This window comes from Anguilla rostrata, chromosome 4 (genome assembly GCF_018555375.3).
Source record: "Anguilla rostrata isolate EN2019 chromosome 4, ASM1855537v3, whole genome shotgun sequence".
NCBI lineage: Eukaryota > Metazoa > Chordata > Actinopteri > Anguilliformes > Anguillidae > Anguilla > Anguilla rostrata.
The window spans coordinates 34100349-34128171 of record NC_057936.1 but is presented as its reverse complement, the minus strand read 5'-3'; the positions used below and the strand labels follow the sequence as shown (position 1 = coordinate 34128171).

Genomic DNA, 27823 nt, shown 5'->3' with positions numbered 1-27823 from the left:
AGCACTGTGCACACCCCGTCAGACCCCGTCCAGCCTGAGCACCGCACTCCCCGAGTCACCGGCCCCAGCTCTCCGCCATGCTAGCCTAGCCTCGCATCGCTTACGCCACCGCCGCTATGTGGGGGGAGAGGAACGTTCCGGAGAGCGGCTCACGCGTCAGCGCTCATGTAAGACTGAACGTGCACCGCAAGTCAAAAACAGAGCGTGTTCCACGCACAAAAAGGAAGCTCCAGAGAGCGTCAAATGAAATCCAGGCCGCTGGCCCACGCCGGCGGCTCAGTCACTCTGCTTAGCAGAGGGCGCCAGGATTTCGCGGGCGGGAAAGCTGCGGAAGAGTTCTGTTTCTCAGCCAATCGTCACGCGAGAGGGGGTTAGCGGAACGCTTGCCCACCATCTCGAGGCGGCGGCCACTTCGGCGCCTGCAGTGCCTTCCTCCGCCTCTCTCCCTCGCTCCGTGCTCCAGCAGCCCCCTCCGGAAGGACCGGAGAGGCGGCCGCGCACAGCTCCCGGCGTACGGTTCGGCGCCCCCCGGAGGAGCAGAGGGCTATTCACAGAGCCGTGAACATTGGCTACTTTTATCGGGCCTTCGCAGGGCTCAGTCCCCACAGCTGGCCTGGCTTTCCCCCACTGGAACAAACCCCTTTTCCCCCACCGCCAACGCCCCCCTCTCGCCAGCTTAGGCACAAAACGCGCTCCGCTGAGACTAATTTCCCTCTCGGGTCTCGCCGTTTCCTTTTGAGCCTCTATTTTTGGCTGCTGTTGTTTTTTTTTCTGACAGGGAGAGGAAGCTGAGCGCTTTCTCTGCACACAAAACCAGCCTCCCCCAGAGAGGAGCTCTGTACAGCTCAGAGCCCCGCCCCCTGCAGAGAGGGACTATGTAAAGCTCAGAGCCCCGCCCCGCCAGAGAGGGTTTCCGTAAAGCTCAGAGCCCCGCCCCCTCCAGAGAGGAGCTCTGTACAGCTCAGAGCCCCGCCCCTCCAGAAAGGAGCTCTGTGAAGCTCAGAGTCCCGCCCCCTCCAGAGAGGGGCTCTGTAGAGCTCAGAGCCCCGCCCCCTCCAGAGAGGAGCTCTGTAAAGCTCAGAGTCCCGCCCCCTCCAGAGAGGAGCTCTGTAAAGCTCAGAGTCCCGCCCCCTCCAGAGAGGAGCTCTGTAAAGCTCAGAGCCCTGCCCCCTGCAGAGAGGGACTATGTAAGCTCAGAGCCCCGCCCCCCCCAGAGAGGAGCTCTGTAAAGCTCAGAGCCCCGCCCCCTCCAGAGAGGGGCTCTGTAAAGCCCAGAGCCCCGCCCCTCCAGAGAGGAGCTCTGTACACGCTCAGAGCCCGCCCCCCCCCAGAGAGGAGCTCTGTAAAGCTCAGAGCCCCGCCCCCTCCAGAGAGGGGCTCTGTACAGCTCAGAGCCCCGCCCCCTCCAGAGAGGGGCTCTGTACAGCTCAGAGCCCCGCCCCCTCCAGAGAGGGGCTCTGTAAAGCTCAGAGCCCTGCCCCCTCCAGAGAGGGGCTCTGTAAAGCTCAGAGCCCCGCCCCCTCCAGACCCGCCCCCTCCAGAGAGGAGCTCTGTAAAGCTCAGAGCCCTGCCCACTCCAGAGAGGGGCTCTGTAAAGCTCAGAGCCCTGCCCACTCCAGAGAGGGGCTCTGTAAAGCTCAGAGCCCTGCCCACTCCAGAGAGGGGCTCTGTACAGCTCAGAGCCCCGCCCCCTCCAGAGAGGAGCTCTGTACAGCTCAGAGCCTCGCCCCCTCCAGAGAGGAGCTCTGTGAAGCTGAGCCCCACCCCAACCAGAGAGGGAACAGGTGGCAGGGAACAGGTTAAGTGCAGGAAGCCAAAACCACGGAGCCAAGATTATAATCAGCAAGGTAAATGCGCGCTGATGTTGGCACGAACACCGCACTTCATAAAAACATTACAACGCTTCTTCCATTAGCGAAAAGGCAAGAACGTAGCACGAATAAATCTTGCTTACTGAACCCACGCACACGTCTGGCTGCAGATCTTAAAGAAAAATACATTTGGAACAAGCGCTCATGGGTAATTAACCAAGCTGCTTGTTTGGGCAGAAGAGAGATGCGTCAGGTGGGCCCCTCAGTCAGCGTGGCGCATCGGGAAGCGTGATCCTCATGGGGGGGTGGGGGGGGGGGGGGGCTAACCGTGCCGGTTTCAGACGCCATTGTGGAGCGCCTTCTGGTTCTGAGAAATGTCAGTGGAGCCTCCGTCTCCGGGTGCAAACAGACAGCATTTTCATCACGCCACACCGACGGCCGCGTAACCAAATATCTCGCGCACAATACAGATTACTCTGCGAAGCCGGCCCCCCTAATCCCGGCTCCTTCCTGGCCCTTTCCCGCCAGAAGCACAAGAGCAAACCAAAAACTAATTTCTCCTGCATTTGTGCATTTCTGTCTTTACGGAGCAAAATACATATTTTTTTCCCCCCATGGATCTAATCTTGTGGAGATGAAAGCCCTCCTGCAGCAGCAATGATAGGGACTCTCCCCTCATGGCCTGGTCTGAAATTGGCTATTGAACTGCCTGCTCCGTTTCTGATTGAAGCTATCTGCATCACACTGGGCACGGGGCACACAGTGTGTAAATATGCAAATCTGCAGCACCCAGCAAACACAGACGTGTGAAATAGAGGTCAGCGGAGACAGAGGAGAGACGAGAGAGGGAACGGGCAAAGGCCGTTCAGACTGATGTCCTGTGATCCGGGACAAAGAGGACAAAACAACACGGGGACCGGTGTGCGTGCGCGTGTGTGTGTGTGCATGCATATGTATGTGCGTGTGTGTGTACTGTATGTGCCTGTGCATATGTATTTGTATGCATGTGTATGTGTGTGTGTGTGTGTGTGTGCGTGTGCGTGTGTTTGTGTGTGTCTATGCGCGTAGGCTAGTTTTGACAGTGCACGCTCTGTGTTCAGTGACTGACCATCCAGCACTCTATGGCAGTTTTTAGGCAGCATATGAAGCTGTGTGGGGGGGGGGGGGGAGCTTGAAATCTTGAAGTGTTCATCTTCGTTTTGAGTGTGTATGGAAAAAGAACACAGCCTCCGGATTTAGCCCAACATATGCGGGAGCAGACTAAAGAGCAGACGCTGGGAGTGTGACTGGCGCTGGAGCTCCGGCGCTTCCGGCCTCATGCGGAGAGCGTTTGAGACGCGGGCCAGCGCAGTCGCACTCAGGAAGGGTACGTCCGCACTCCACAACTCACACGTCGCTCCGCAACAACGAAGGAACAGAGAAGCACGGCCTAGCCGAAGCACCTACGGCGGCGGTGGCTGTCGTACTGTCACAGTAGCGTTACATTCCGTTACAGGCATTTGACAGACTGTGTGCTACCTGGGAATCAAACCTGTGACCTTCAGGTTACGAGACCAGCTCCATATCCGCTATACTACACTACACTGCCGCCCTAGTTGCAGTACTCACAGTCATCAGGGGAGACTGACACTTGAATCAACTACCTTCCTGCCCAAATCTACCATACCAGCAAGGGCAGATTTATCTCCCAAAAAAAAAACACAAAAAAAACAATTAACGAGGGCATTTTTTTTAAAAGATTGAAATCTGTTTGCTTGGCCTAAAAAGCACAGCGTTGTTTATTTAACATTTTCCCCCAGCATTCCGCGGCCCTGTGGATTCCTCGGGGCTCCCCAGTGTATTTCTTCCCTGGTGCTAAATCTGCCAGGGAGTCAGAGGCAGATATACGAGCATGTCGGCAGCTCCCAGCCGAGCCCCTGGGCTGCACAGAGATCCCGATCCCACGTGGCCCCCCACCAAAAAACGGAGGCTGGTCTGTCCCATTTGTCAGGCCCGTCAAGACACCGGTCAAGAATTTCGGGGCTGCGAGGAGACCTGCTCTCACGCTGTTAAGATCTCAGCTGTCTGCTGCCTCGGTATGCCCTCATTTCTCTCTCTCTCTCTCTCTCTCCCTCTCTCCCTCTCTCCCTCTCTCCCTCCCTCCCTCCCTCCCTCTCTCTCTCCCTCTCTCTCTCTCTCCTCACTTGTTCTCTCACGCATGTTCTCTCACACTCTCCCACTCGTTCGTCCACACTCTCTCTCGCTCGAGCCATCTCTGCTGCGTGATGCTTCTCCTCTCTCCGTTTGCCTCAGGCGCTCTTTCTGTCCCTCTCTCACGCTCACACCATCCCAGCACCCTCTTTCTACTTCTGTCTCTCAAATATCTCCCCCTCGTTCTCCCACACTGTTTCTCCCTCCATGCTGGGTGCATGAATGAGCGCTGAGGAACTGGATTTGTTTAATTTGGGCGGTGGGGTGTGAGGATTAGAGCTCTCAGTTGTACAGACAGACAGACAGACCGGTCCCCACTCATGACCCTCCACTGACACGGCCAGAGTGCAGATGTCCCTGTTTAAGCAGAGAGCACTGTATGAGTGTGTGTTTATGTGTGTACAATCTTTGTGTGCGTGCGTGTATGTGTGTGCATGTGTGTTTAGGTGTGTGTGTGTGTGTGTGCATGCTGTGGGTTTGTATGTGTGCATGTGCGTATATGCGTGCGTTTATGTGTGTGCACGTGCTACGTATCTGTAGGTGTGTGTGCACTGTGTTTGAATGTGTGCGTGTGTGTGTGTGTGTGTCTGTGTGTGCATGCTGTGTGTCTACATGCAAGTGTGTGTGTGTGCGTGCAGTGTGTCTGTCTCTGCCTTTGACACAGCTGAGCCAAAAGCACTTCACAGATGAACACTTGGGGTGGAGGTGTGTGCTGGGGAGACAGCCGCGTTCCAGGGTGGTCTCCATTGATTTGTTTTGTCGGAAACCCTCTTCCATTCTTCCAGAATACAAATGAAGCCCCGTAAAAATTACAGGGACATAAGAACACGCGCGATTGGAGGAGAACGCGACGAGAGCACGAGCTGACGGAGCCAACCGTCTCCCCGGCTCTTTCCTTAACTCACGAGGGGGTAGAAGGCAACCCGGCCCAGCCCCGTCCAGGACGGCTCATCATCTTAAAAGTATTGTCTGGTGCGCGCAGCAGTGAGGAATACATTAGCATGCGAGGTCTAATGGAGCATTCCTATTCACGTCCAGGAAAACAAAGGCTAATAAGTCATTTTAATGGGCTTTTCAGCCACTTTGTTGGCTTGGGCTGAGAGAGCAAACGACCAGGATGCAGAACAGTTGCGAACAGCGTAATTTCCTACAGGGCCTATTAGAATGAACCCAGATGGGAAATAAGATAGGCTGGAACAATATAATCAAAACTCTCTTCTGAACATAATGGAAGGCCCGAATAAAAGAAATCCCCAGCGGTAGGTCTTTGCCCTAAGTGGGCAGAGGGAAGAGCAGAGGGACAGCGGGGGCAGGGGCACTTCAAAGGAAGAAGAAACAGGATGCAGAGATACGTGCGGAGGACTGACAGAGGACTGGCTCTCATACAAATGAACTCTAGTCAACGGCGCACTTCTGTTGTTCTTTTTTTTTTTTCCCCCCCACCCTTTTTTCTACACACCACAGGGAGAGGCAAGGGGGAAAAAAAAGGAGTTGGGGTATTTTGAAGCCTGATTTCGCATTCACAAAGGCTCGGACATGAAAGGCCTTTGTAGTGCGCTTTTGAATAAGGGGCTCGAAATACACAGGCCCTTCTGTAAACCGGGGGGCTCTGTGACATTGTTAATGGCGCCACGGATCTATTATTGAGAACACGAAAACAGCAGAGGGAGAGAAAGCAGGTTAAATATCACCTGGCGGTGAATTAAACAGCGCGACGCTGTGCCGGGGATGAAAAGCCGTGCCCCTTTCACGGAAACGCCACTTCCCCTATGCATTGTGCTCGTACGTACCCTGCTAGATCTGAATTAGCGCTGAAATCTTTACAGCGTCGCAAATAGACGCATTCGTACCTCCCACAGGAAAATATGATTGTACAGATCAACAGCATGCCCTTACTGGGCCTGGTAAATGGGACAAAATTGTTTACATGTTAAGACCTATAAATTTAGCCCTGCAACTTAATCCTCCAAAGCGACGGCTTGTTTGTTTTGCATTGATTAAACCGGATGACGCAAAGAAAAAAAAAAAACACGCCTCGTTTAAACAAATGGACCTCACCGAAAACACGACTGACTTCCCATGGCCCGTCCCATAAATCACCTCGTATCCATTCAGGGGGCAAGACCCTCAAGTGCTCACTCAGCTCCAGCAGTGCATTAACACTGAAGCCTCAGACCAGCTGGCAGGCACCGTCGGACACGTAAGCACACAGGGCAGCCCAGAGGGGAGCGCTGGAGGTTGGCGGGGGAGAGGTCTGATTGGACGGTCTCACAGGGCGTGGGAGAGCTACAGGACTCTCTGACTGGGTCACGGTCGACGGTGGTGGAGAACGCTGGGAGTCAGAAAGGAGCGGGGACCAGGACTCCCCACACAGGCACCAGGACTCCCCACACAGGCACGACTTGCTCTGCATCGCACTCCTACTTGCGTCGAGGGGGGGGGGGGAGAGTGGAGGAGTGGAGGAGTGGGGGGGGGCTTCACGCTCACAGAGCTTCACACTTCATTTCTGAATCGGTTTCTTGAACATTTAACGGTGTCAACGGTTACAATAATTAGCCGTAATAAGCTTTAGATTAAATTGTGGCAGTTTTATGGTTTTATGAGTAATAGGCGGAATTATATGAGCTGGACGCCCACTTTGGAGACGGCGCGGAGCGCGCCAGCCCGGGCCCGCCCCGCCCGCCAGCCCCCCGCTTTCATTAGCGCGAGAGGGCAGGCCGTAAAGAGCTGACATACCTAATAAACTCCACTCTAATTCGGGCTGACAAAGGCAGTTCAAGGCCCTCGGAGAGATCCCGAGCGTCTTTTGCCCTTGCGCTGGATTGCCAGCCGGGTTTGAACAATGGAAGCTGCGCTCTTAAGCCGAAAACGTGCCGCGGTGGAACCGGGAGACTGCTGTGGCACCGCGCGCTCGCTGACGGGCGCGCCGCGAGCCCCCACCCCCAAAAAAAAACCCAGCTTCAGTTCCCGTTTCATTCCTCCGATGCCAATGTTCGCTAATTCCATTATGCTGTTCGCCGAGCGAGAGATCGTAAGAGGGGTCTACTGACAAAAATAAAAGCTAGAGAGGAGAGCTAGCGCGGCTGACCCGGCAGCAGCCGAACCTGTGTGCAGTTCAAACCGAACCCGTTAGCCACCCGTTAGCCACCCGTTAGCCGATCGCCTCCGGAGGACCACGATCAGAACGAGCCGGGAGGGAAGGCCAAGGAAACGATCTCAGACTCCTTGGAGCTGGGTAACAGATTTCACGAGGTTCCCTCGTTCTTTTCTCGTTTGTTTTCTTTTTTTTCCCTTCTTGCAGGAAGCCGATGACTCACGGCGGCGCTCGGCGCGCCTCAGCCCGCGGCGTCCCGGGCTCTCAGCGGAAATCCGTCGCTCGGAGCGCGGCGGGGCGGACCGCGAGCGCTCGGGTGCCCCACCGGCTTCCGCGCAGCTGCGGTTTAAGCGTGGGGCGGGGGGGGGAGTGGGGGGGGCCTTCCGGAGACGCGCCCGCTGGCAGAATTGATTAAATGAAGCGGGGCGCCGCTCGTAGGTGTCCGGAGCTTTCCCAGCGGGCGGCTGCTTTAATTGAGAGACCGTTCTGCCCCGGGGAGGGGAGGGGGGGGGGCATCGCGCACTCCCGTCGCTTCGATGTCATTCCCGACCGGCCCCGGCGAACGTATGCTCCCGCGGGCTAGCGGCAGCTTCCCACGGCTGATTTTCTTTAACCAGCCAAACGCTCTCTCTCTCCGCCCCTGGGGGAGCTGTCTGGATGCGTCTGTCGGCGCGCCGGCCGGCAGGGCTCCGGAGCCCGGTTACGGTTGCCGCCGTCCGTCCGACGGCTCTGCTATAACCAAACGGCCAGGGAGTTGGCCCGAGCCGGGGCGGCCAACGAGCCCTCTCCAGCTGGGCCGCACCGGCGCCACCTGCCCTGCCACACGGATGCATAAACGGCCATCTGAGTGTCTCGGGGGGGCGGGTTGTGCCAGGTGGAGCGGCTAGCACAGCAGTGAAGCATGCTGGGTAAAGGGAGAGAATACGGTACAGCAGCATTGAGGCTAGGGGATCCGGGAGGGGGGGCCTTCAGGAGCATTGAGGGTCAACTGAATTAACTGCTCGTACCTGTAGGGGGCGCTCTAAGCTTTACTGCACAACAGGTTTCAGTGCCAGTTTTGCCGACTAAGAGCAAATAAAACACATAAAAACACTTTCCCCAGCGGAGGAGGGGGCTGGAGTGTGGGAGTGAGAAACGCAATGCTGAAAGAAAAAAATACACCAAAATGTTTCAGCTTCATTCAACTCCACTGCTTTCATTTGTGTTAAGCGTCTATGTTTCCATAGTTTCATGTTCATAAAAGTTCCATTGCCCATTATCCATACAATTATGGACAAATTACATTCATTACGGCAATTTACATCTCATCTCCAATCCAATTATTATTACTTGCCCGGCCTCAGCAGCATGTTCTAATACGAAAATGTAAAATGCTCTCAAGATCTGAGTAAAACGATCGATAAAATCCAAGCCATTATCAGCCCAGATATCCATAATACTATGCCTCAAAGCGCAAGCTTAAGAGGTAATGGCAGTGCAATTTGAGTCCTGATTTGTGTTATTGCCATTCCGAAATGCGCTCGTTCGCACTGCACCGGGTTCAGCCTCTATCCACTCGCAAACAGCCCCTGTTTTCCAATTCAGCGTCAGAAAAGATTACCCGTCACAAAAAGCCGCAAACAATGGAACTTTCTGGACAAAATGACTTGACACCGACAGCAAGCCCGGCAATTTAGGCGGCCGAGCTTTCGTTCTGAGGCGGCGCGCGTTCATTTAAATGCGTTCGGCAGTTCGAGAAGAGAAAAGGGTCCTCTTTCGGGAAAAAACAAAGCGATAAAGGATACAGCCACACAAGGGCCAACTTTGCCAAAATGTCCATATGAGGTGGTAGAGCAGTAGTTACACAGCGAAATGTTTCAACTCAAACAAAGAATTTACGTGAGTCCAATATGGCTCCAATATATTCTACAGGAGTAAAAAATATATTCTGACGCAGCTGGTTTCACACTGAACATTGCGCACACGTCAAAAATGGCCACAGAAAACACCGAAAAACCCGCTCTCATGCGTTTAAGCTTTGTTCATTTCACGCTAATAGCCGCATCCGAGCAGAGCTGCGCTACGCCTGACTTCAATCAGAGGTTCCGCCAAGACCAAAATTACTGGAGCCCGGTCCTCAGTTACATCACAACCAAGGGCAAACTGGGAACACACTGACACCCATAGAAATTCCTTTGTACAGTGCGAGAGGCAGTGAAAGCCCCAGACACACAAAGGGCCTCTGAGATACGGGAGGAAGGAGGAAGAATTGGTTCCTGCTGACAGCAATCGCGTCGCAGAGCTCTCTTCACACGTTCGGTCTGCCCAGCCCCAGAGCCCCCCCACCAGCCTCTTCCTGAGAGTCATAAAAAAAAATCAATAGTTCAAAAGGGAGCCCAAATAACATCTGAGACATTAATTTTCTATTACTCCACTGGAGAATGGAGAGAGAGAGTGTGAGAGAGAGAGAGAGAGAGAGAGAGAGAGAGAGAGAGAGAGAGAGAGAGCGGGCGAGCTCCACTGTTCTTTGAAGATACCAGCTTTCAAACACATGCTGATTTCTTTCTTATTTGGTCTTTTTTTTCTCCATGCTCAGTGAGTACTTACATGAATCTCAAAAGCCTCATAAATAAATGAGGCTCACAAAGATTATATATTTTTTTGTAAAAAGTGAATGATCTTTCTACAAAGGGAAAAATAGCATGGCATCTGCATTCTGATAAAACGAAATGCAGAGCATGTTGCTCGGCCTTCAAGTGCTTGCGGTAAGGAGTGGGGGGAGTGGGGGGGGGGCTCCACAGTCGCGTACTTATCTGGAATTCCTAATGCCCACGCTCCCTAAACAATGCCATGAGCCAATGAACTCTAAACCTCTGGCATGCTCCAGAACATGAGCATAGCCTGTCTACCACAGTATGTTCAGCTCAAAAAATATGACCTCTGTAGAAAAAGGAACAAGAAGGAAAAGAAAATTCTACTTCCTGTTCCTGTCCCCACAGTCCGAGGGCCGTTCGACCCGCTCATTCATCTCCACAACCGAGGGCTGAGCCTGGATGCCGACGGCATGTAAATCTGACATGGCTCTTCCCTTCAGGACCTCGATCGCACTACTGCAGAGGGAGAGGTGCCTGGAGACGGTGAGTGGGAGTGAAATACGATACAGAGGGAAAGCTCATGAATGTGATGGGTCATCATTACAACGCCGAGTGGAACCTCCAGACAGGAGCGCCACCAGGGATTTTCGGCCCCACGAAAATATCTCAGATTGGGCCCCACACCCCCCTCAGAAAATGCAGAATGCAATTTTTTTTGAAGTCCCTTCTCAGTCAGGGCACTTGGAATCATCCGAACTCCCCCCCACCATTACGCCGCCCTGGTCTCCAGGAGTCACCCAAAGCAAATCCCACTCTCCGCGCCTCCTCGGCTGGCTCAGCACGGAGGCTGCGGTTGGCTCGATAAGGACGGAGCTGAGCTCTGGCGCACGTAAGCCGTGATTGCTCTCCTGGTCAGGGCTTATCCAGGTCTGTGATTTTTTGCAGAGGCAGGATGAGCATCCCCTGCTCGCTTCCCTGGACGGGACGCCCGCCCGCCCCCCGTCCACCCGTCCAGAGGACCGTAACCCCAATCCACCTTCGCGCGCCACTAGCGCGGGGACGGAGCGCGCCCCCCCTGCCCCAGATAAGGCCCTCGGTCGGGGGGGAAGGGCGAGCCACTCACTGGTTCTGAGCGCGGACGGGGTGACCTCGATCTCGCCGGCCGCCGGGTAGGGCTGGAAGGCCGACGCGTTGCCCGAGCTCAGCTCGCTGCCGAAGATCTCGGGGCTCTGCGTCCCCGTGGAGCTGGCGCTGGTGCCGTCGCCCCCGTGGTGAGGGTCCTGCTCATCGTACACGGCCACGAGCTGAGGAGGGAGGGAGGGAGAGAGAGAGAGTCAGTCTCAGGACCACAACTGGAACAAACATGGCTAATCTCACAGCTACTGTTTGGTCCCTGCATCCTCCACAATCAGGGCCACACACTGAAAGGGAAAATGTCGTCTGTCATACTTCCACACAGGCAGAGCACTGACATGGTTCTGCACTAATAGGAACTAACATGGAAATGCTAACCACCCCCCCCCCCCCCCCCCAAAAAAAAAAAACTGAGTCCAAACTAAGCTGCGCTGTCAGGCACTGCCCCGGTGCCCTGGCCAAGACCGCGCCGTCTTCAACAGCCCTCACAAAATGAGCTTCCTGCCTTCGGGGAACAGACGCCCGCTCTCAGGTCTGCACTCCGCAGACTCCATTCGCGCAGCTTTTTGAAGGAACTCCGGCGCAGGGATAATGAGTGCCAGTCAGGGCTGCTCCTGGAGGGCCTGCGTGGGTGGGGGAGAGCGGCGCGGGTGGGGGAAGAGCGGCGCGGGTGGGGGAGAGCGGCGGAGGTGGGGGAGAACGGCGCAGGTCCGGTTCGGCGAGGTCTGCGGTCGAGCCCTCGCCCGCTCTCCTCTCGGAAACACGGCCAATCGTTTCACACTGACGAGGCGATTAGCCGCCGCCGCCGGCTGCCGCGCGCGGAGACGCGTGTACGCGGGGACGCTCCGGCGAACGGAGCGCCTCGAGCAGCACATCGGCCGCCGCGTCGCCTACAACGGCCCGTCCGTCCGTCCACGAGGCAAGAGCCAGGGTATGCCGCACGAGCCGCACTTTCAGAGCAAGCTGACTCTGCACAGGCAGACTCGACAGGCAGGCGCATGCACACCAAGCCCAGAACAATGGCCGTGTACGAACCTGTGGTTTGAGAGGTCGCTCTCTGGAAAGTATACGCTTTAGTATGAACTCATAACGATTCTTTTATCATTCGTCTATCATGCCGATCCTCGTGAAATAAATCTGATGCTCTGCAAGTGCTTGTGCGCCCACTTCCTAGTCTGAGCGCGTTGTGAGCATGTGTGAGCGTGCACACGCGTGCGAGCGCGTGCAGTAGAGCGCATGAGTGTGAGCGCGTGTGTGTGCCAGCGTGTACGTTTGTGTCCGCCGCACTACGTGCATCAGTACACGTGTAAGACCGTGCGCGACTGTGTACGCACTCGGGCTTTAATCGCTTCTCCTTCCGGTACCGAACCGGCGCCCCCCGAGCTGCGCGGGGTTATTACCGTTTCACAGAGTAGCAAAGCAATCAGCGTCCGCCGAGTTACCAAATAACACTCCTTTTATATTAACATCAGAGACTCCGAAGGAGAATTTGCTTGACATTTCCTTTATTGCAAAGCTTCAAGGCCGTGAGTGTGAAAGCTGTTTTGCGTAGCTTTTATATTCGGCAGATACATACGAAGGCTGTTTCTGTGAAAGGGTGTTGGTGAGTACATTTTCCCAAACTGCTTGTTGGATCTTGCTTTTCCCAGGATGAGTTATTCTGCTAATCTGGACAGTTTATCACACACAGTGAAATTTAAAACGACAGCTCAACTGTGTGGTTGTGCACACATGCATGTGCGCATGAGAGAGAGTGTGTCAGAGAGAGCGCGTTTGTGAGTGTGTGTGTGTGTGTGTAACAGAGAGGGAGAGTGCACGTGAGACTGTGTGTGTGCGTGTGTGTGTGACAAAGAGAGAGAGAGGGTGTCTGAGTATGTGTGTGTGTGTGTGCACACACGTTCGTGTGTGTCTGTGTGTGCATGCGCCCGTGTGCACACGGGCACTGGGAGCCAGGTAGGGCCTGATTTGTAGCCCAAACATTTATGAAAATTTAATCGGTCATTAATCCCTGTTTATACGGAATACTCGGTTAGCTCTTTCTGGGATGTGCTAAAAGCCCCAGACCTAGCGGTACAGACAACGGACTGCTGCAGAAGGCACCATTAGCGGCCTTCAGTAAACAGTGCAAAAAAAAAAAAATACTGAATCCCAAAAGCAAACAGATACTATAGATCTTCAATAGTTCACATTTAATTCAGAACAACTCTTCTCAGTCACTGGGGAGGCGGGGCGCCTGCCTCTCGCTCACACACCCTGTCCCACACATAATCAAATGGCCTCGCATTTATCCATCATTCAATATTAATGTCTGCTTGAAAGGCCCCGTTTTCCCCTAAATCGACTTGGGCGCTGAATGCTTAGTGAGCTTCATGAAGCGCCCAGCAGCTGAGACCGCCTCTGGTCTCTGAAGTGCATTTTCAGGTCAAGTTTCCCTGCAGCAGTGCCGCCGGAAAGCCCCGCCCCCCTCTCTCAGCGCACCTGGACCACAAACGACCAAAGCAGGACGAACAGCCGCCCCGCCAGCTGAGCCCGGATAATTGATTCTCATCACTATGCAACGGCCTCACACCTCACACACATGAACATGCACACGCACTCGCACACACACACAAGTGCACGCACACACACAAGTGCACGCACACACACAAGTGCACACACACCACATGCACACATACACCGGCAAGCACACACACACACACATACACACACACTAGTAGAGAGTGAGCGTGTCATTACTTGAACAGAAAATGGAAATTCAAGCGTAACAGTAACACATTCAGTACTGCCAGCACTATGACTGTGTTATTCTGTACCACAGGAGGTTAATTACAGTATATCGCCTCTTTCACTGGCAGGTTTCTTGATTTAACGTCTTAGGGCAGGTGACACAGTCTCTCCCCGGCAACAGCTGAGCTCACCACGTGGAGTTCAGGTTCCCTTTGATCTTTCACCTGTGACTCACCGACGGGCAGGATTATGGACCGGCCCAGGCGAGAAGCAGCATCAGGCCGTGAGAGCATGCCGTAATCGCTAGCGGCTCAAAACCAAGGCTCTGCTCGTTACGTGCTGAACCCTTCCCTCGCCCCCCCAGACCCCCCCGCCCAGGTTGCAATGCCATCGGAGTGAATCCGCGGTAAGAGCTGCTAATGCGCTCCTTAATGACACAGACAGCCAGCGGGGGGGGCAGTCGCTGGACATGAGCAGGCCCGGCCGTCAGTCAGAGAGAGCTACACCCACCTGGCTGTCTCTGCTACAGTAAATATTTAATGTGGGACAAGATGTTGCTTTAATGTGGGACTGTTGACTGACCCTCCCCCAAACACACGCACGCACACACACACACACACACACACACACAGTGCTCCTAATTCACTGTCGGTGTGACTCACACTGAGAACCCAGTTGAAAAAGTGTTGCTAGCGTCCAGACAGAGAGTGAGCATGGTGGGAGTGTTCATGTAGTTCACTTATAATGTATCGGCCAATCTGCCGTGTGTGTGTGTGTGTGTGTGTGTGTGCATCCGTGTGTGTGTGTGTGTGTGTGCGTGTGTGTGTGTGTGTGCGTGTCTGTCTGTCTGTCTAAACAGCCCATTGGCTGAATGAGTGACACGGGTCAGAGTTGTAGGCTCTCCTCTGGCTCAGCAGGAGCAGGGCTGACCGCTGGGGGTCAGGATTAATTGAAGTGAATGGGTTTCACGGATCAGAGCACCTTTTCCCGCACGGCTCCGGGCCCGAACCCGACTTCCCGCACTTACCTCTGCAGCCCTCTTACAGCGATATGAAAGCACTTACAGTAATGCCTGGGCTCCAGACCTGGGATCTTCCTTACGGCAAACGACCAAATAAATAATGAAGAGCTGACGCTGGCTCGGGTCGAACAACGAGAAAAGCCGCCCTTTAAAGCCGCTCAGCAAACGCCAGGCCGGCCAGATCAAATACAAAAACTGGCCAAACCGGTTCACTTTAGGCAGGTCAATAGCTTTTCTATGCGGTAATCCCATGAGTGGATTGCTTCGCTCATTCGATTACAGTCAATTCAAAATTCCTGACACATCTGTTAATTTTTATTTATTTATTTTTAAACGTAATCCTCAAGGATATAGCTAATGCTCGCACAGTCATAATTTTGCCGGCCACTCAAATGACGAGGGCGAGAGTTTCCGGAAAGTTCTCCAGTTTTATTTGTTCAACCTTACTTCCCATATCGTTTTACCACTCACCCTCTAGCATGATGAGTGGGTTTATCTGGCACCGTGAACTTACGCATTTTCTGAGTGCAAAAAGTCCTGACACACTCGAAAAAAAATAAAACATTTAAAAGTTTTCACAACTATTTCAAGCACAGCTCAAGACGCAGCACAGCTTGATAAGTCAATAAGGACTGCAAGACCAGTATTTTACCCAAGAGCTTCTCGCATGCTGCATTTACAACCATGTTCTTTTTATTAAAAAAGCCATGCCATAAACCTCGGCCGCGGTGCGGTGAAACAGATGTTCGGGAGACTCGACTGAGCCGCACACTAAAACCCGAGCCGCGTGAGGCCAGCTGCTTAAGAGCCTCGGCGCTACAAGGCCACTGGGCACGAGCAGTGTGCAAACGCTTCCTCCATTCCGATTGGCTCCCGATGCACTGGCGGCGCGAGTTTCCCCTCGTACAGAAGGCCTTCGGCGTGCCGCACACACACACAGACACACACACAGACACACACACCGCTGGAGGAAACACTTCATTACCCTCCCGCCCACGCGCTAAAGAGCCACAGCGCTCCGCAGCACACCAGTCGAGAACGCTCCGCTTCGAAAAAACGGAGAACGGAAAACGCCGATGTGCTGTTATTGCGCAAACGAACGAAGTCGATAAGTTCAAGTTTTCCGAACCGGCTTTCCGCTGACGTGGATCGGCTCGGTGCAGGGCCGGGAGCAGCCGACGTTTCCTTCCCCGCCCGCGTATGTGTGCGAGGGGAAGACGAGCGCAGACACGGACTCATCGGCAGCGTGTGTCTGTATTCCGCACACTCAGCCCTAACACAGTGGGGTCACGCGGGGTGCGGTGGGTGGGGGGATGATAAAGATGAATAATAACAACAGGCTGCGTTTTTAAAGCTCATTTTCACACAGCGCAAAGCATTTCGTAAGGGGTTACGCACCTCCACGCCACCGGCGGGCTGGACCGGCCTGGGTGATGTACAACAGCAACGTACAGCAGGGTAATTCCATGGAAGGGGAAGGTAGGAGGTACACATACGGCCAATTAAAGTGGGGAAGATTAAGCGGGCGTATTAAAGGGGACGTGTGGGGAACGGGGGGCTCCAGGCTCTTTCTCACGAACGCCCTCGACAAGAGCTGGGCTTTGTCTCGCCGCTGCAGACTGGGCCGAGGGGCGAGAGCCGTGTTCTCGCGCCTGAAGGGGAAGGCGTTAATGTTTTATGAGAGAGCGAGCTACGCGGCCTGCGCGCGCTCGGACGCGCCCGCGGGAGTCTGGGAAGGCGGCTCAACACCTGACCCCCTGCCCGCATCACACAGCCGGTGAGCGATGGAGACTCGTGCTAATGTGGGCGAGCGGGGAGCTCTCTTCCAGCGTACTACTCTAACCCCGTCACCAAGGCTACACTCCACTCTTCCCCTCTCTCTCTCTCTCCCTCTTTCACTCATCCTTCAAAATTCACATCATCCTTCTCGGCTATTCATCATCATTTGGCTGCCAAGGGCACAGGAGGAGTAAATAATATTGCAGAAGGAGCCCCTTTGAAATCTGTGAGACCCGCTTAGTCAACAGCTTCCTCTGCAAGCTTGAAGGACCTTGTCAGTGAATGACAGTGTAGGCCTGCTTCTTTCTCTCTCTCAGTGGATCTCTCTCTCTCTCTCTGTGGATCTCACTCTCTTGTTCTCTCTCTCTCTGTTGGTCTCTGTGGAACTGACGGCTGACGCTGACACACAAGTTAAGATGGCGACCCAACCGGACTTCTCCGCCAGTGATGTAATATACAGGGCGAGTCCCTCCCTGTGTGATAGGCTCCAGGCCCCAAACTCCACCCTTTGCTGTAGAGTCTGGCAGCACTGCGCCCGGAGCCCTGATCAGTCAGCTGACCTCCCCCCCCACCGCGACTCAGAGGACTGTTCGTACTGCCCATTTAAACCAGCTGGGCGTTCGGCGGTGAGCATCGGGCTTCGCTTTGCTCAGCGGCGTGGTCAACAATGCCCCATTAGGGCCGCGAACCCGCGACCTCCTGGTAAGTAAACTTCCAGAAGAGCGACGCCACGCCGGCGATAAAGTCCGTCTCCTCTCCCATCTTCTCGGACGTTCTGAGGACAGAGCGTTTCCCAGAAATGCCTTTTAGATGCCAAGTGTCACTCCCTGCCATTTTAATTTTTCAGCATCCGATCCATCCATTATTTCAGTTGGCAGAGGAGCCGGACTCAGGTACCAGGAACACAGCAGGGAAGTGCTCAACGCTGTTTTTTCCTCGTTACGGTCATGAAATATTGAAACAATAGGGCCGGTTCGAAGGCTGCGGGCGCTCCCAACGTCTACAGCGCCAGTGTTCAGAACCAGATGAATATTTCAGCAGCGCTACCACGGCAAAACTCACACGGAGAGAGAGACTGCCCTCAGCAACGGGAATATCCACGTGGACGACGGGGGTCAGCGAAACTCGTGGTGTCAGCAGGGTCTGCGTGCCCCGCGGCTAGCGCTTCAGCGTGTTCGGAACAACGCGTCAGCGTTTCCCCCTCGCGCTCTCAGGACGCACACGCGCGTACGCGTAATCCGCACGGGCGCAGCGGACGCGTTCGCTTATCGGCCTCTCTCTGCCTATCTCGTGAGACGGGATACAGAGCAGCGGGCAATTCGGGGAAAGGAGGAGGGCGGTGCGGGAGGAAAAACGCACGGGGCAAGCAAAATTCAAACAGATTAGCGACCCGTCCTTTAAAATCCGCGCGGCGGAGTGGCGGCTGCAAGTCGCTGAAGTTCCCCTGAGCTCTGAGGCCGGGGGGGGGGGGGGGGTGGTGGGCACACATTATAGGGGTACAAGAGTTACCCACGCTCTGCTTCACCCAATGGAAATTGTAATAAGCGCAGGCTTTCTCTTAATGCAATCAACCTCTGGTCCTTCTCGCCGTTCCGGTCCCGTTTGAAAGCAAACAAACAAGCGCCGCGGGCGCATTAGGCTCGGCAGAGTGAGGAGAGCGGGACGCGCGAATGCAAAAGCAATTACACCGCAAGGGGAGCGCTGCACGCTGTGTGGAGCTAATCGAGTCACAGTCCACTCTGCTCATTAAGAGGCCATCGGTAGGCCGCCATTTTGAAACCAGTGCATTTTTTTTTTTGCGCTTTTGTTTTCCCCTTTTTTACTTTTCTACCGCGCTGTAAGTACAGCACCGGAGTTCGGCTCGGAGGCAGCGTTTCAGCGTACTTTCCTCATCCTTTTGTCTGCATAGCGTTTCCTTTTGTTGTTTTTTTTGTTTCAGTAAAAGGCGAAGCTTCTTTGTGTAAGATATCCACCCGCTCGTTCTTCTTCTCCAGTTCGTGCTTTATTGTCTGCTGAGAGGTTTGTTTTTCGGAGAGTTTAGCATCTCGGGGCTAATCGGCGGCGCGCCGCGCGAGGCGGAAGCGGACGCCGCGGGTTTTTTCGGCGGGCCTAATTCGCCGGCGGCACCGCGGGTCCGCCCCCCGCCGGCGGCGGCGAGCTTCGCCAAATTAATTTCCTTCATTAAGTCCCGCGTCTTCGCAATTCATCTTCCTCATCTAAATGCGGCTCTTAAAAGCACCTTCAGGTGTCGTTCCGGCGAAACGGCTTTCACGAAATGAAATCAAGCCGACCGGCCTGCCCCCCCTCCCCCCCCCCCCCGCTGTCCTTAACTCACTCTCGAATCTAATCGCTTCCCGAAGGCTAATTCTCATGCATCCGGCACCGCCGCCGCTCGCCTGCGTGCTCGTCTCGAACCGTCTGCATTAGCATTCAGAGGACTCTCAAAACGCAAACATTAGGAAAATACATAACATCGTAAAAAAAAAAAAAATGGCGCTCTGGAAAAAAAAAAAAAGAAAACGCCCTTGGATCCGTAGTTTGATATGCGCGAGAGCTGGGGAAAGCAATTAAAACCTCCATCGGGGGACGCCGTCGCTGGAGAGGAAAGCACGTTTAAGAAAAACGTTTAAAAAAATAATAATAATACTAATTCAGACTTGATTCGGATTTCGAACCGTTCGCACCTCCCTGGCGCTGGCGGTATTAGCGGAGAGACCTGCGGAGAGGGGAGAGGGGAGAGGCGAAGCCGCAGCTGCGGGCGCGTGTCCTTGACAGAGGCCCGGATCATCAGTAGCATGTAGAGCACGCTCCGCGGCCCGAGCGCCTGCAATCAGCCGCTGATTGGAGATAGAGAAATGCAAATGCCTCGGCCGCACGCTCGTACCCCCCCCCCACACACCCCCCCGTCCCCCCCCCCCCCCGTACCGCTAACAATTAGAAAAGGGGCTCCCAGTACCCGCCAGCGAGCGCTGCGGTCCTGAGGAGAATGCTAAACTCCCGCTGTCTTGGGTAGAGCTGATGAGAAACAAGAACATAACGCCATAACGTGGGCACTGAGAGTCAGTGGAGCGGACGCCCGGACTGGAGACCGGTGTGAGTCCGGGCACGCGTGTGTGTCTGTGTGTGTGTGTTAAGGGGAGGGCTCCCTGAACACACTTGCGTTAAGACCTTCCGTCTGAGTACTGGGAGGTCACCCACAGGGGTGTGGTAAGACTTGAGCAACGTGGACAGTCAGATAAAACACTGAGCATGCCTTTGAGAGAGTATAAAGCCACAAGGCTCCCAATTGTGAAGCTCTGTGACACTGAATGAGCCGTTTAGACAACACACGTGTGCACATAAAACTTTCACCCAGCTGGTTCCAAACCACAAAGGTGTGAAGCAGTCAGCAGTGCACGAGCCCACAAAGCCCTATTAACCTGGAGCGGTGTTTCAGAGCGCTGTGCTTCCTTCCTCTTTGTTGCCTCCTGCAGGAGTGAGAGAGAGCTCCACCGGCTGCCCCTTATCTCCGGAGCCACCAGGGCCAGCCTGCCTGCTGGCCTTCGCTCCGATACGCACGGGTTTCCGCGAAGCCGCTACGCCTTTGTAACCGCGGAACGGCCGAACAATAGCGGAGGCGCGGCGCTGGCTCTGGCCCGGCGAGCTGATCTCAGGTCAGTCTCCGGAGACTCCTGCCCCTGCTATCGGGCAGCTGCAGGTGCCCGGCAGACCTGATCTGAGGACAGGGGCCTGGAGCGCGGGGACGGCCGCCTCCTCTGACAACAAACCCCGCCCCTCCTCTGCGCCCCCCACAGCCGGGATGGCCAGGCTGCACTGCTGCCCCAGAGGCCTGTGGGTCATCTCCTTAGCAACACTCACAGCTGAACCAGTCAGCCGGGCAGCCGCGGCAAAATTCTAAACTAGGGGGAAAAAACTGGCCATGCTTCAAAATGTAGATTTTGTCACCACCATTGACTTTGGGCCATCAATCCTTTTCGATGAGGAAATGTCCTTTAAGTGATTTAAGTGCCAACGTAATTATTTGATTCACTCACTGCGTTATAAATGCCACATTCCTGCAAATGAATCACCGTCTGAAGTCATAATTACATACATTATAAAAGCAGAAGATCAATATTTTCATGTGGGCAGGGTGACACGCGTCGGATGTGAATTACTCCCAGGTCGAGCTCTTCCAAATTCATTTCCTCATCCTGAACGAGGGGGTCCCCCTGGAGCATTTTCTCCCAATTCCCCGACATGTTCTAGGGTTTAAGAGCATCCCTACCGTCTCCTACAAATACAGACCCACATATAAATGTGTACCCTCTGCACCACAATTCACACTTACAGCACAATAACACAGAGCTTTGACAAAACGAGTACAACAGCACTTACTGAAAGACTTAAAGTGAGGACCTAGATATTATTATACCCTGTTCTGTGTCTGCCTATATACCTCCATTTATCTCTAAAATAGAAATGACAGTCCCCGCTGGGTTGTATGTCCCTGCTGGAAGGAGATGTTAAAGCGCATATACACTGTAGCGTGTACCGATTTGTCTGCTGAAAGACGAGCCGAGGCTTCCTTCAGGAGCGGCAGGCTTGTCCGGGCCTGCCGGCCCTTCCGGTGCGTCTGCGCCTGCCTCAGGTGATCTCCCCAGCACTTAACCTCGGCTCAACCGAACGACTGACGCCCTTTTCAGGGGGCGGGCCCGAGCCCCGGCGAGCTCTCACGCAGACGGCCGGCCGTACGAGGGAGGCGAGCGAGGCGGAGAGCGTGACCTGGAGCTCTGGAGCGAGCGCAGGCGGAGAACCGAGCAGCGGAAGAGCAGCGCTGAAGCAGACCGGCAGGCTAGCAGTGCAGGGCGCGCCGTAAAATAGCAGCGCACTGTTCGAGGGGAACTGTATATGTGAGTCCACGTATGTCTGTCCGTGTACGTGTGTCTGTGTACGTGCCCAGGTCATGGGGTTTCTATCCTTCAAAGAGAAAAGCATGCAGTGTTTTGCTGTGTGTAGAAAAATCATAACCTGTGGAAACGGCGATCCGCTCCATGCATTTCCGTTAATGAAGTAGTCAGCGGTGATGCTGCACAGGGCGCATTTTAGTGACTCAGTTGCCTGTTGAATTTCAGGAGCACCTCAGGGACACAAGAGACAGAGCTGGGGAGAGGTTTAGCACTGTCCAAGAGTCCCCCGCAGCGCACACTCACACACAGCTGCCCAATCCCACAATGCATGACTGCAGCCTAAGTGCTAAGCGCTGGAGCGGTGAAAACCCCGCCCGTGCTGTCAATCATCTGATGTGCACGAACCAATCAAAAGATTTTCTCTTCATATACAAATGCCACGATTGGCTCATATCAGTGAGCAGTTGATGACACAAAAAAGCTAGACCCACTATTGGGTTATATGACTGTTATATAGTGAAGCCTGACTGCACTATCACCAGTAAAAAATATCTACCCAGTAAAAGAATCTAGAAGGTTCCCTGTACAGGAAAAATGGTGTTTTTGCTTTGAGCACAGCACAGTCTACACATGCTGCAATGTCACTGATGAATACAGAGTCCGTGGCCGTCAGCCAGCCGAAGCTTTCTTGGCAAAGCTTATTCATTTGAGAAGACAAAAGAAGCGGACCTGATCCGGCTCTCCGTCCTCAGAGCGACCTCCCCCCCCCCCCCCCCCCCCCAACCCCCCCGAAGCTCCTTCTAAACATCATGCCGCTTGTGCCCTCTAGTGCGCCACTACAACACCGTATCGCGCGCCCACACCGCGCCTGTTACAAAGCGCAGTTCCCCCCCCTCCGCTCATGTCCGCAGCCGCTACATTTAATTAGCCCTCTCATTACCCACAGCCTGGTCTCAGGCTTCAGAGGGGAAGCGGAAGGTATCTGCGTACAGGGACAGGCACGGCAGTCCCGGGAACACAAACAACAGGCTGGTATCTGCCACTGTTAATGCCGGTCAGCCAGGCAATTAACTCAGAGCGGATCCCGAAACCTGTCTCGGTCTGCGTCCTAACCGGGCCGCGTGCCGATCGTGAAATGTAACGTATCGGACGGTACGCACGTCGTGTTAACAGCGGGGCCGTCCCGCGGCGTAGCCTGCGGAGCACTTTCCACGTGCGAGCTGCAACGTCGGCTGTTCGAACCCGGCCACCTTTTGTCGCATGTCTCTCCCTCAACTCTCACTCCCCACTCATCCTGTCTCTCTACACTGTCCGGTCTAATAAAGCTGAAAAAACCCTAAAGTATATTTTAAAAATCGTGTTAACATCATTTATACATCACTGACGTTTACGTACGAGCGGCACGCATCAGAATGAGCGCATTATTCAGGTGAGCCGCGCGTGACTGGAAACAGACTAGCACGCGGCAGACTGGAGGCTACGCTGCACACAGAGGGACTCGCACGTACCGATCATTTCACTGATAGCCTTTTTTAAAAGGTCATTTCAAATGACACAGCTCAGGGGAAATGGCCTGCTTTGCAGTCGCTCCGGCGGCTAAAAGGAGACAAACCACTGCCGGTAAGCATTTTTGTCTAGCTAAATGGGAACAGGACTACTTTGCCATTTAAAAGGATGATGGGACAAGGTCTACTTCATTCGTCTGAAAGCGCTGGCGAACGAAAGCTCGAGCAAACGAAAGCTGTAAAAAGACACGGTGATTTATCAAGCCTCCAGCATCCGGCTGAGCCGCAGCAGATCCCGTCCTCACAGAAAAAAAGCTTCTTCCTTTAGGGCGACGTCCAAAAAGTTCAGCTCTCGTCTGATTGGTGCGCTCGCATGCACGCTCGCATTAGAAAAAAAACCTAAAATCTGCTTGTCAATCTGCGGTTATAACGGGTGATTAGACACATTCAATTCTGTATGCTTTTAATAGTCGCACCTATAATGCGAGCACATGCCGATCCATCTGTTTCGCAGCTGTAATGCTGTGGTGGTAGGGCAATTACTCTCAATACTAAAGATTTGTCAATGGTTTTTGATACTCACGATTACTTCTGAGTTAACGGCGCCTTTTAAAGACGTTATTGGGTCTCTTTTGACAGAGAACTTACAATAAAAATTGAGTTCAATTTTGAGCCTAAAAATATACAGTTCAGTTCATGCAAAATAGTTCACTTGCGCACTGTTAGAGAGATCCGTCTTATCGCGTAGCGACACTATCTACAAAGCAGTCGTAATGTGTACGATGTGTACAACTCTCCACTATCGCGTGGTAATCGGTGGCCTAATGTGCTGTAAATCTTTGTGCCCTCCCCTCTCAAACTTTGAAGGAATTTTCCAGAGACAAAAACATAACAGACTAAACTAGCTGGCAGACATTTTGTCAATGCAATGTCATAAAGGCATTTTAAAATGTTCAGAGAAAAACGGAACAATTAAAACAATTGACACTGGCATTCATTCATTTCCTGACACTGCAATAAATAATGAAGATAAAATACATGGCATTTAATACTTGTCTTTTATCTTGAGAATTTGGAATACTCTCTAGTTCCCTACGCACTGTATACCATTGACCCCGCCAACATCGCGTGGTCGCTGCATTTAATTGGTACTGCGGCACTTCAAAAAACCAGCACCCTAAACAGAGAGAGATGTTCAGGAGCCAGAGAGAGACAGCTTTGGCTGGTGCCCTATCCCAAAAACAAAATACCTCAGTGTGTAAACAGGCCACACGAACTCAAAGGAAACCTTGGGGCGCACTTCACAACAGACTTAAAATATTATGTCCGCCACCGTTCGACCCCACCATTCCTCAAAATGTTTTCAATGGGGACATGAAAAATGACGTGACACCCCAGCGACACCCCCAGTGACATCAGCGAGGGCTGCCACTGTATAATAACCCTAATTATTCACTATTAGCATGCGACCGATTTACTGTTGGATTGACTGACTAATCGTCGGGCTCTGAAACAGGGGATCTTTCTACAGCGGCCTGTATTCCTTTCACGGCGGGTGGGGGTTGTTGGGGGGGGGGGGGGGGGGGCTGGGCCAGGGGTTGGTTCGAGATAGCTGTCCCTCGTGAACCGACTATGGATCCTGGCATTGAGGAATGTAATTAAAGATAGTCCTTATCAACCCAGTGATGGATGAAGTTGTGGAGGCTAGCAGGCACGGCCTCCTTCTCCGTGTTAACCTGCGGGGGGGGGACGTCTGGCTTTGTTTGGAGTGGCTTGAGTGAATTAAATAAGGAGGGAGTATGTTCCCATGACGAAGGCCCTTTTCAGAAGTAATAATATTTGTGTATGAAGAAAAAAAACACACCCTTCAGAAATCTATACGGCGCTTATAATGAGGACGAGGGTTATTAGGGTTTAGGTCACTGGGTTCTCAGGCTGAGAACAGGTCGCACGCATGCACGCACACCCACAAGCACACACGCACACACGCACGCACACACACACGCGCGCGCGCACACACGGGCTACCAGTCGGACTGGACACCATGAGAGAGCAGTCAGCGCCCTCATGAACTCCAGCATCAGAGACCTTTCAGCCGTTTCACAGGGGCACTTACACTGCACATTACCCTCACAAAGTGAACGCACATTACCCTCACAAAGTGAACGCACATTACCCTCACAAAGTGAACGCAAAGTCACACCAGTTTGTTTGCTTTTGTTTAAAAAAAAAAAAAAAAAAGTTTAAAAACTATTTGAAAATAACAGGTGGTGGAGAAAGTGAAAGCGGCTCAATGACCCATTAAATAACGAAGATGAAACCATAGTCACTTGAAAGTTATTTTTAATTTTTAATGTTATGATTTTGCTGAGGTGATAACTAACGTTTGAAAAGGACTCAAAGCAAGCACGGAGTACAGCACGTTGCACAACCACAATGCACAATGAACAACTGCAGAATTCTTAAGGGAGCCATTTTAAAAACATTCAAAAACTGCTCTTGAGAGGGTGAGCACACCACACCAAAGTTACCGCTATGAAATCTGCAGCTCGTACGCGGTTTCTAAGTCAATCAGGCCGACCGTCGGAGGACAATGAAAGCGGGAGTCGCACGGCGGTCAGGTTTCCCCCGCGCAGCTGTAAACAGCTCAGCGTACAGTGAGAAAAACAGGAGGCGATGCTGTCTTTGGGGTGAAGCCCCCTGACACGCGCGGCATTCTGGGGTTTGGCTCCGTGTGCAGGGGAGAGCCCCGTCGGCCCGTAATAAAGGGAGGGGCTGCGCGCCAGGGCTGGGAGCTGTTGACACCGCACAGCTGTCAGAAGCTCCGCCACGCCTCCTAATCAGCGCTAATTGGCACCTCTGCTGACAGGCAGGAGTCTGAACTGGCCACAGAGAATCCCCCCCCCCCCGCCCCCGCCCCCTTCGGTCCCGTCGGTGTGGGCCCCCAGGGGCAGGGCGCAGGGGGCTTGGCAGACGCACTCTGCGCTGGCTTTGTTCTCTTTTTTCTCCATCCACCTGTGTGTGTGTATGTGTGTGTGTGCGTGTGTGTGTGTGTATGCATGTGTGTGCGTGTGTGCGTGCATGAGTGCATGTGCGTGCGTGCATGTGTGTGCAAGTCTTCTGACTGAGTCCATGTTTCTGCCATTCCGAGTGTGTATGTTTCTATGATTTCCTGTATGTAACTTTCTGATTCTGTGAGTGTGTGTCTGTTTTCTGTGATTCACTCATTGTTTGTGTGAGAGAGAGTGTGTGAGAGAAGGTCTGTGTGTGTGTGTGTGAGGGCAGAGGGACTACCATCACCTTTCACAATGGATTTCAGTCTCTTTTCCCTTCTCGAGGAGGATCGTTCATGGCTAATGAATCCCTAGAACTTTCACCCAGGACAACTCACAAAGCAACAAATCAGCAAGGACACTGGAATCCATCAAATTAAGATTAGTGAATTACAGGCCTATAAAGGAAGCTTAAGTAAGGAACCTTTGGAGCGACTCGCCCGTGATGAATAGCGTGCAAAACGTCCGGGCGGAATCAGATTCACATAAACACCCACGGCTCATTCAAACGCTCCTGCCTCCCACTCCATTCGAGACGTCCTCCAGAACCCGCTAAATGGAACGCTCTGTTCGGCCCAGAACGCTGAAGCAAAGCGCAGGCCTTCGCTCCTGTGCCGCGGAGATTCACACCGCCGTCCTTCACCATTACCGGGCAATTTGGCCCCGGCCGGGGTGCATCTGAGCCGCTCAAAGACGGCGTATTCACAGGGCCGCGTAACAAGCTCAGATCACAGGGCCTGCCCGCACTTTATTTAAGGACCGCGCGATCTGTCCACCGACAGCAATATTGCTGCTCGGAGTCCAGTGCTTCTCCCCGGGGAAGAGGAAACCGTACCTCTAATAAACGGTCGGAAAACAAAAGAGGAAACGCAATCCCTGCGGCGAGGAGGAAGTGCTGTAAGCCGAGCACAATTAGACGTGAAAATATTTGGCTTGGCTCCGGCGTGGAGTCTTGCGTTTCCCTCGGTGAGAAAGGCAGGCGGTGCTGATGGTGTGGGAGGGGAAGTCTGAAATGACAGACTGAGGGCAGGAGCCCGTAATCCGGGCGCTAAGACTGTAGGCGCTGTCGGGCGAGGGCGCTGGTACTGGGCCAGCCGAGAGAGGCCCCGTTCAGCTAATTGGGCCGTGCCCAGGACAGCAGCGGCCGCAGAGGGTAGCAGGCGCGGGAAGCCCCGCCCACACACAGCTGCGAGCCCACACCCCCTGCCCATACTCAACACGCCAAACCCCCCACGATCCCCGAACCCACAGAAACTGAACCTCAGAGTGTCACCGGCCCCAGGCACCGGGGGGGGCACACCAGACCCACACTATGCAGGCTCCCTCTAGGGTGAGATAAGATTTGTTGATTGCTCTCTCAAACATGCGCTTCAAGAGTCAAAATCTATTCACCGACTTTGAAACCAACACTGCTTGACCTTCATTAAGTGTGTGGTTACTGGCATCGGGTACAAACTCTAGTGACCAGGCGGAAAAAAGTTTTTTGACAAGTTTAATGAATGACAAGAACATGACACCCTTTTTATTGAATGTACAGTAGAATACGAAGTAGATATGATTCTTGAGATTAAGGCCAGAGAGACTCAAGTTTCCTCTACAGGACATGAATCACCAGGTCTTAAGAGGATATATGGCACATAAGAGTTTCTGGGCCACAGGAGGACATATGAAACGTAAGACGTGCGAGTGTGTTTGTGTGTGTGTGTGTGTGTGTGTACAGGAGCTGACCCAGGGCTGCCTGGCTGAGTCCCCACATGACCAGTCTTCACACGGGCCCCAGCAGAACCGAAGGGCCCAAGCAGGCCCAGACGCTCTGTACCGCTCTCCCTTACTGTAGGACCCGCCTAACTGTATCCATGCGGGGAACAAATCTATAATTAGCAATCAGCGCATAATGGCCTCCTATCAATTTCATTAAACTGTCACAATGGGGGACATCTGCTAAGGAAAACCGGCTGCCTCTGCCAGACTGCAACTGCAATGCACATGATACGACAAAACAATCGTCTCGGAAATAATAGCAGCACCATTTATACATTAACACACG

At 53.6% G+C, this 27823-nt stretch overlaps 1 protein-coding gene across 7 annotated transcripts in view; it reads right to left on the bottom strand.

The window, feature by feature from the left end:
• Window positions 1-27823, bottom strand: part of pard3aa (par-3 family cell polarity regulator alpha, a) — a 383309-nt gene that overhangs the window by 235561 nt on the left and 119925 nt on the right. For all 7 annotated transcript variants that reach the window (XM_064332355.1, XM_064332358.1, XM_064332352.1 and 4 more), the window contains exon 3: window positions 10792-10972. In XM_064332355.1, the coding sequence (XP_064188425.1) occupies window positions 10792-10972 (181 nt within the window). The remainder of the gene's footprint in view (window positions 1-10791; window positions 10973-27823) is intronic.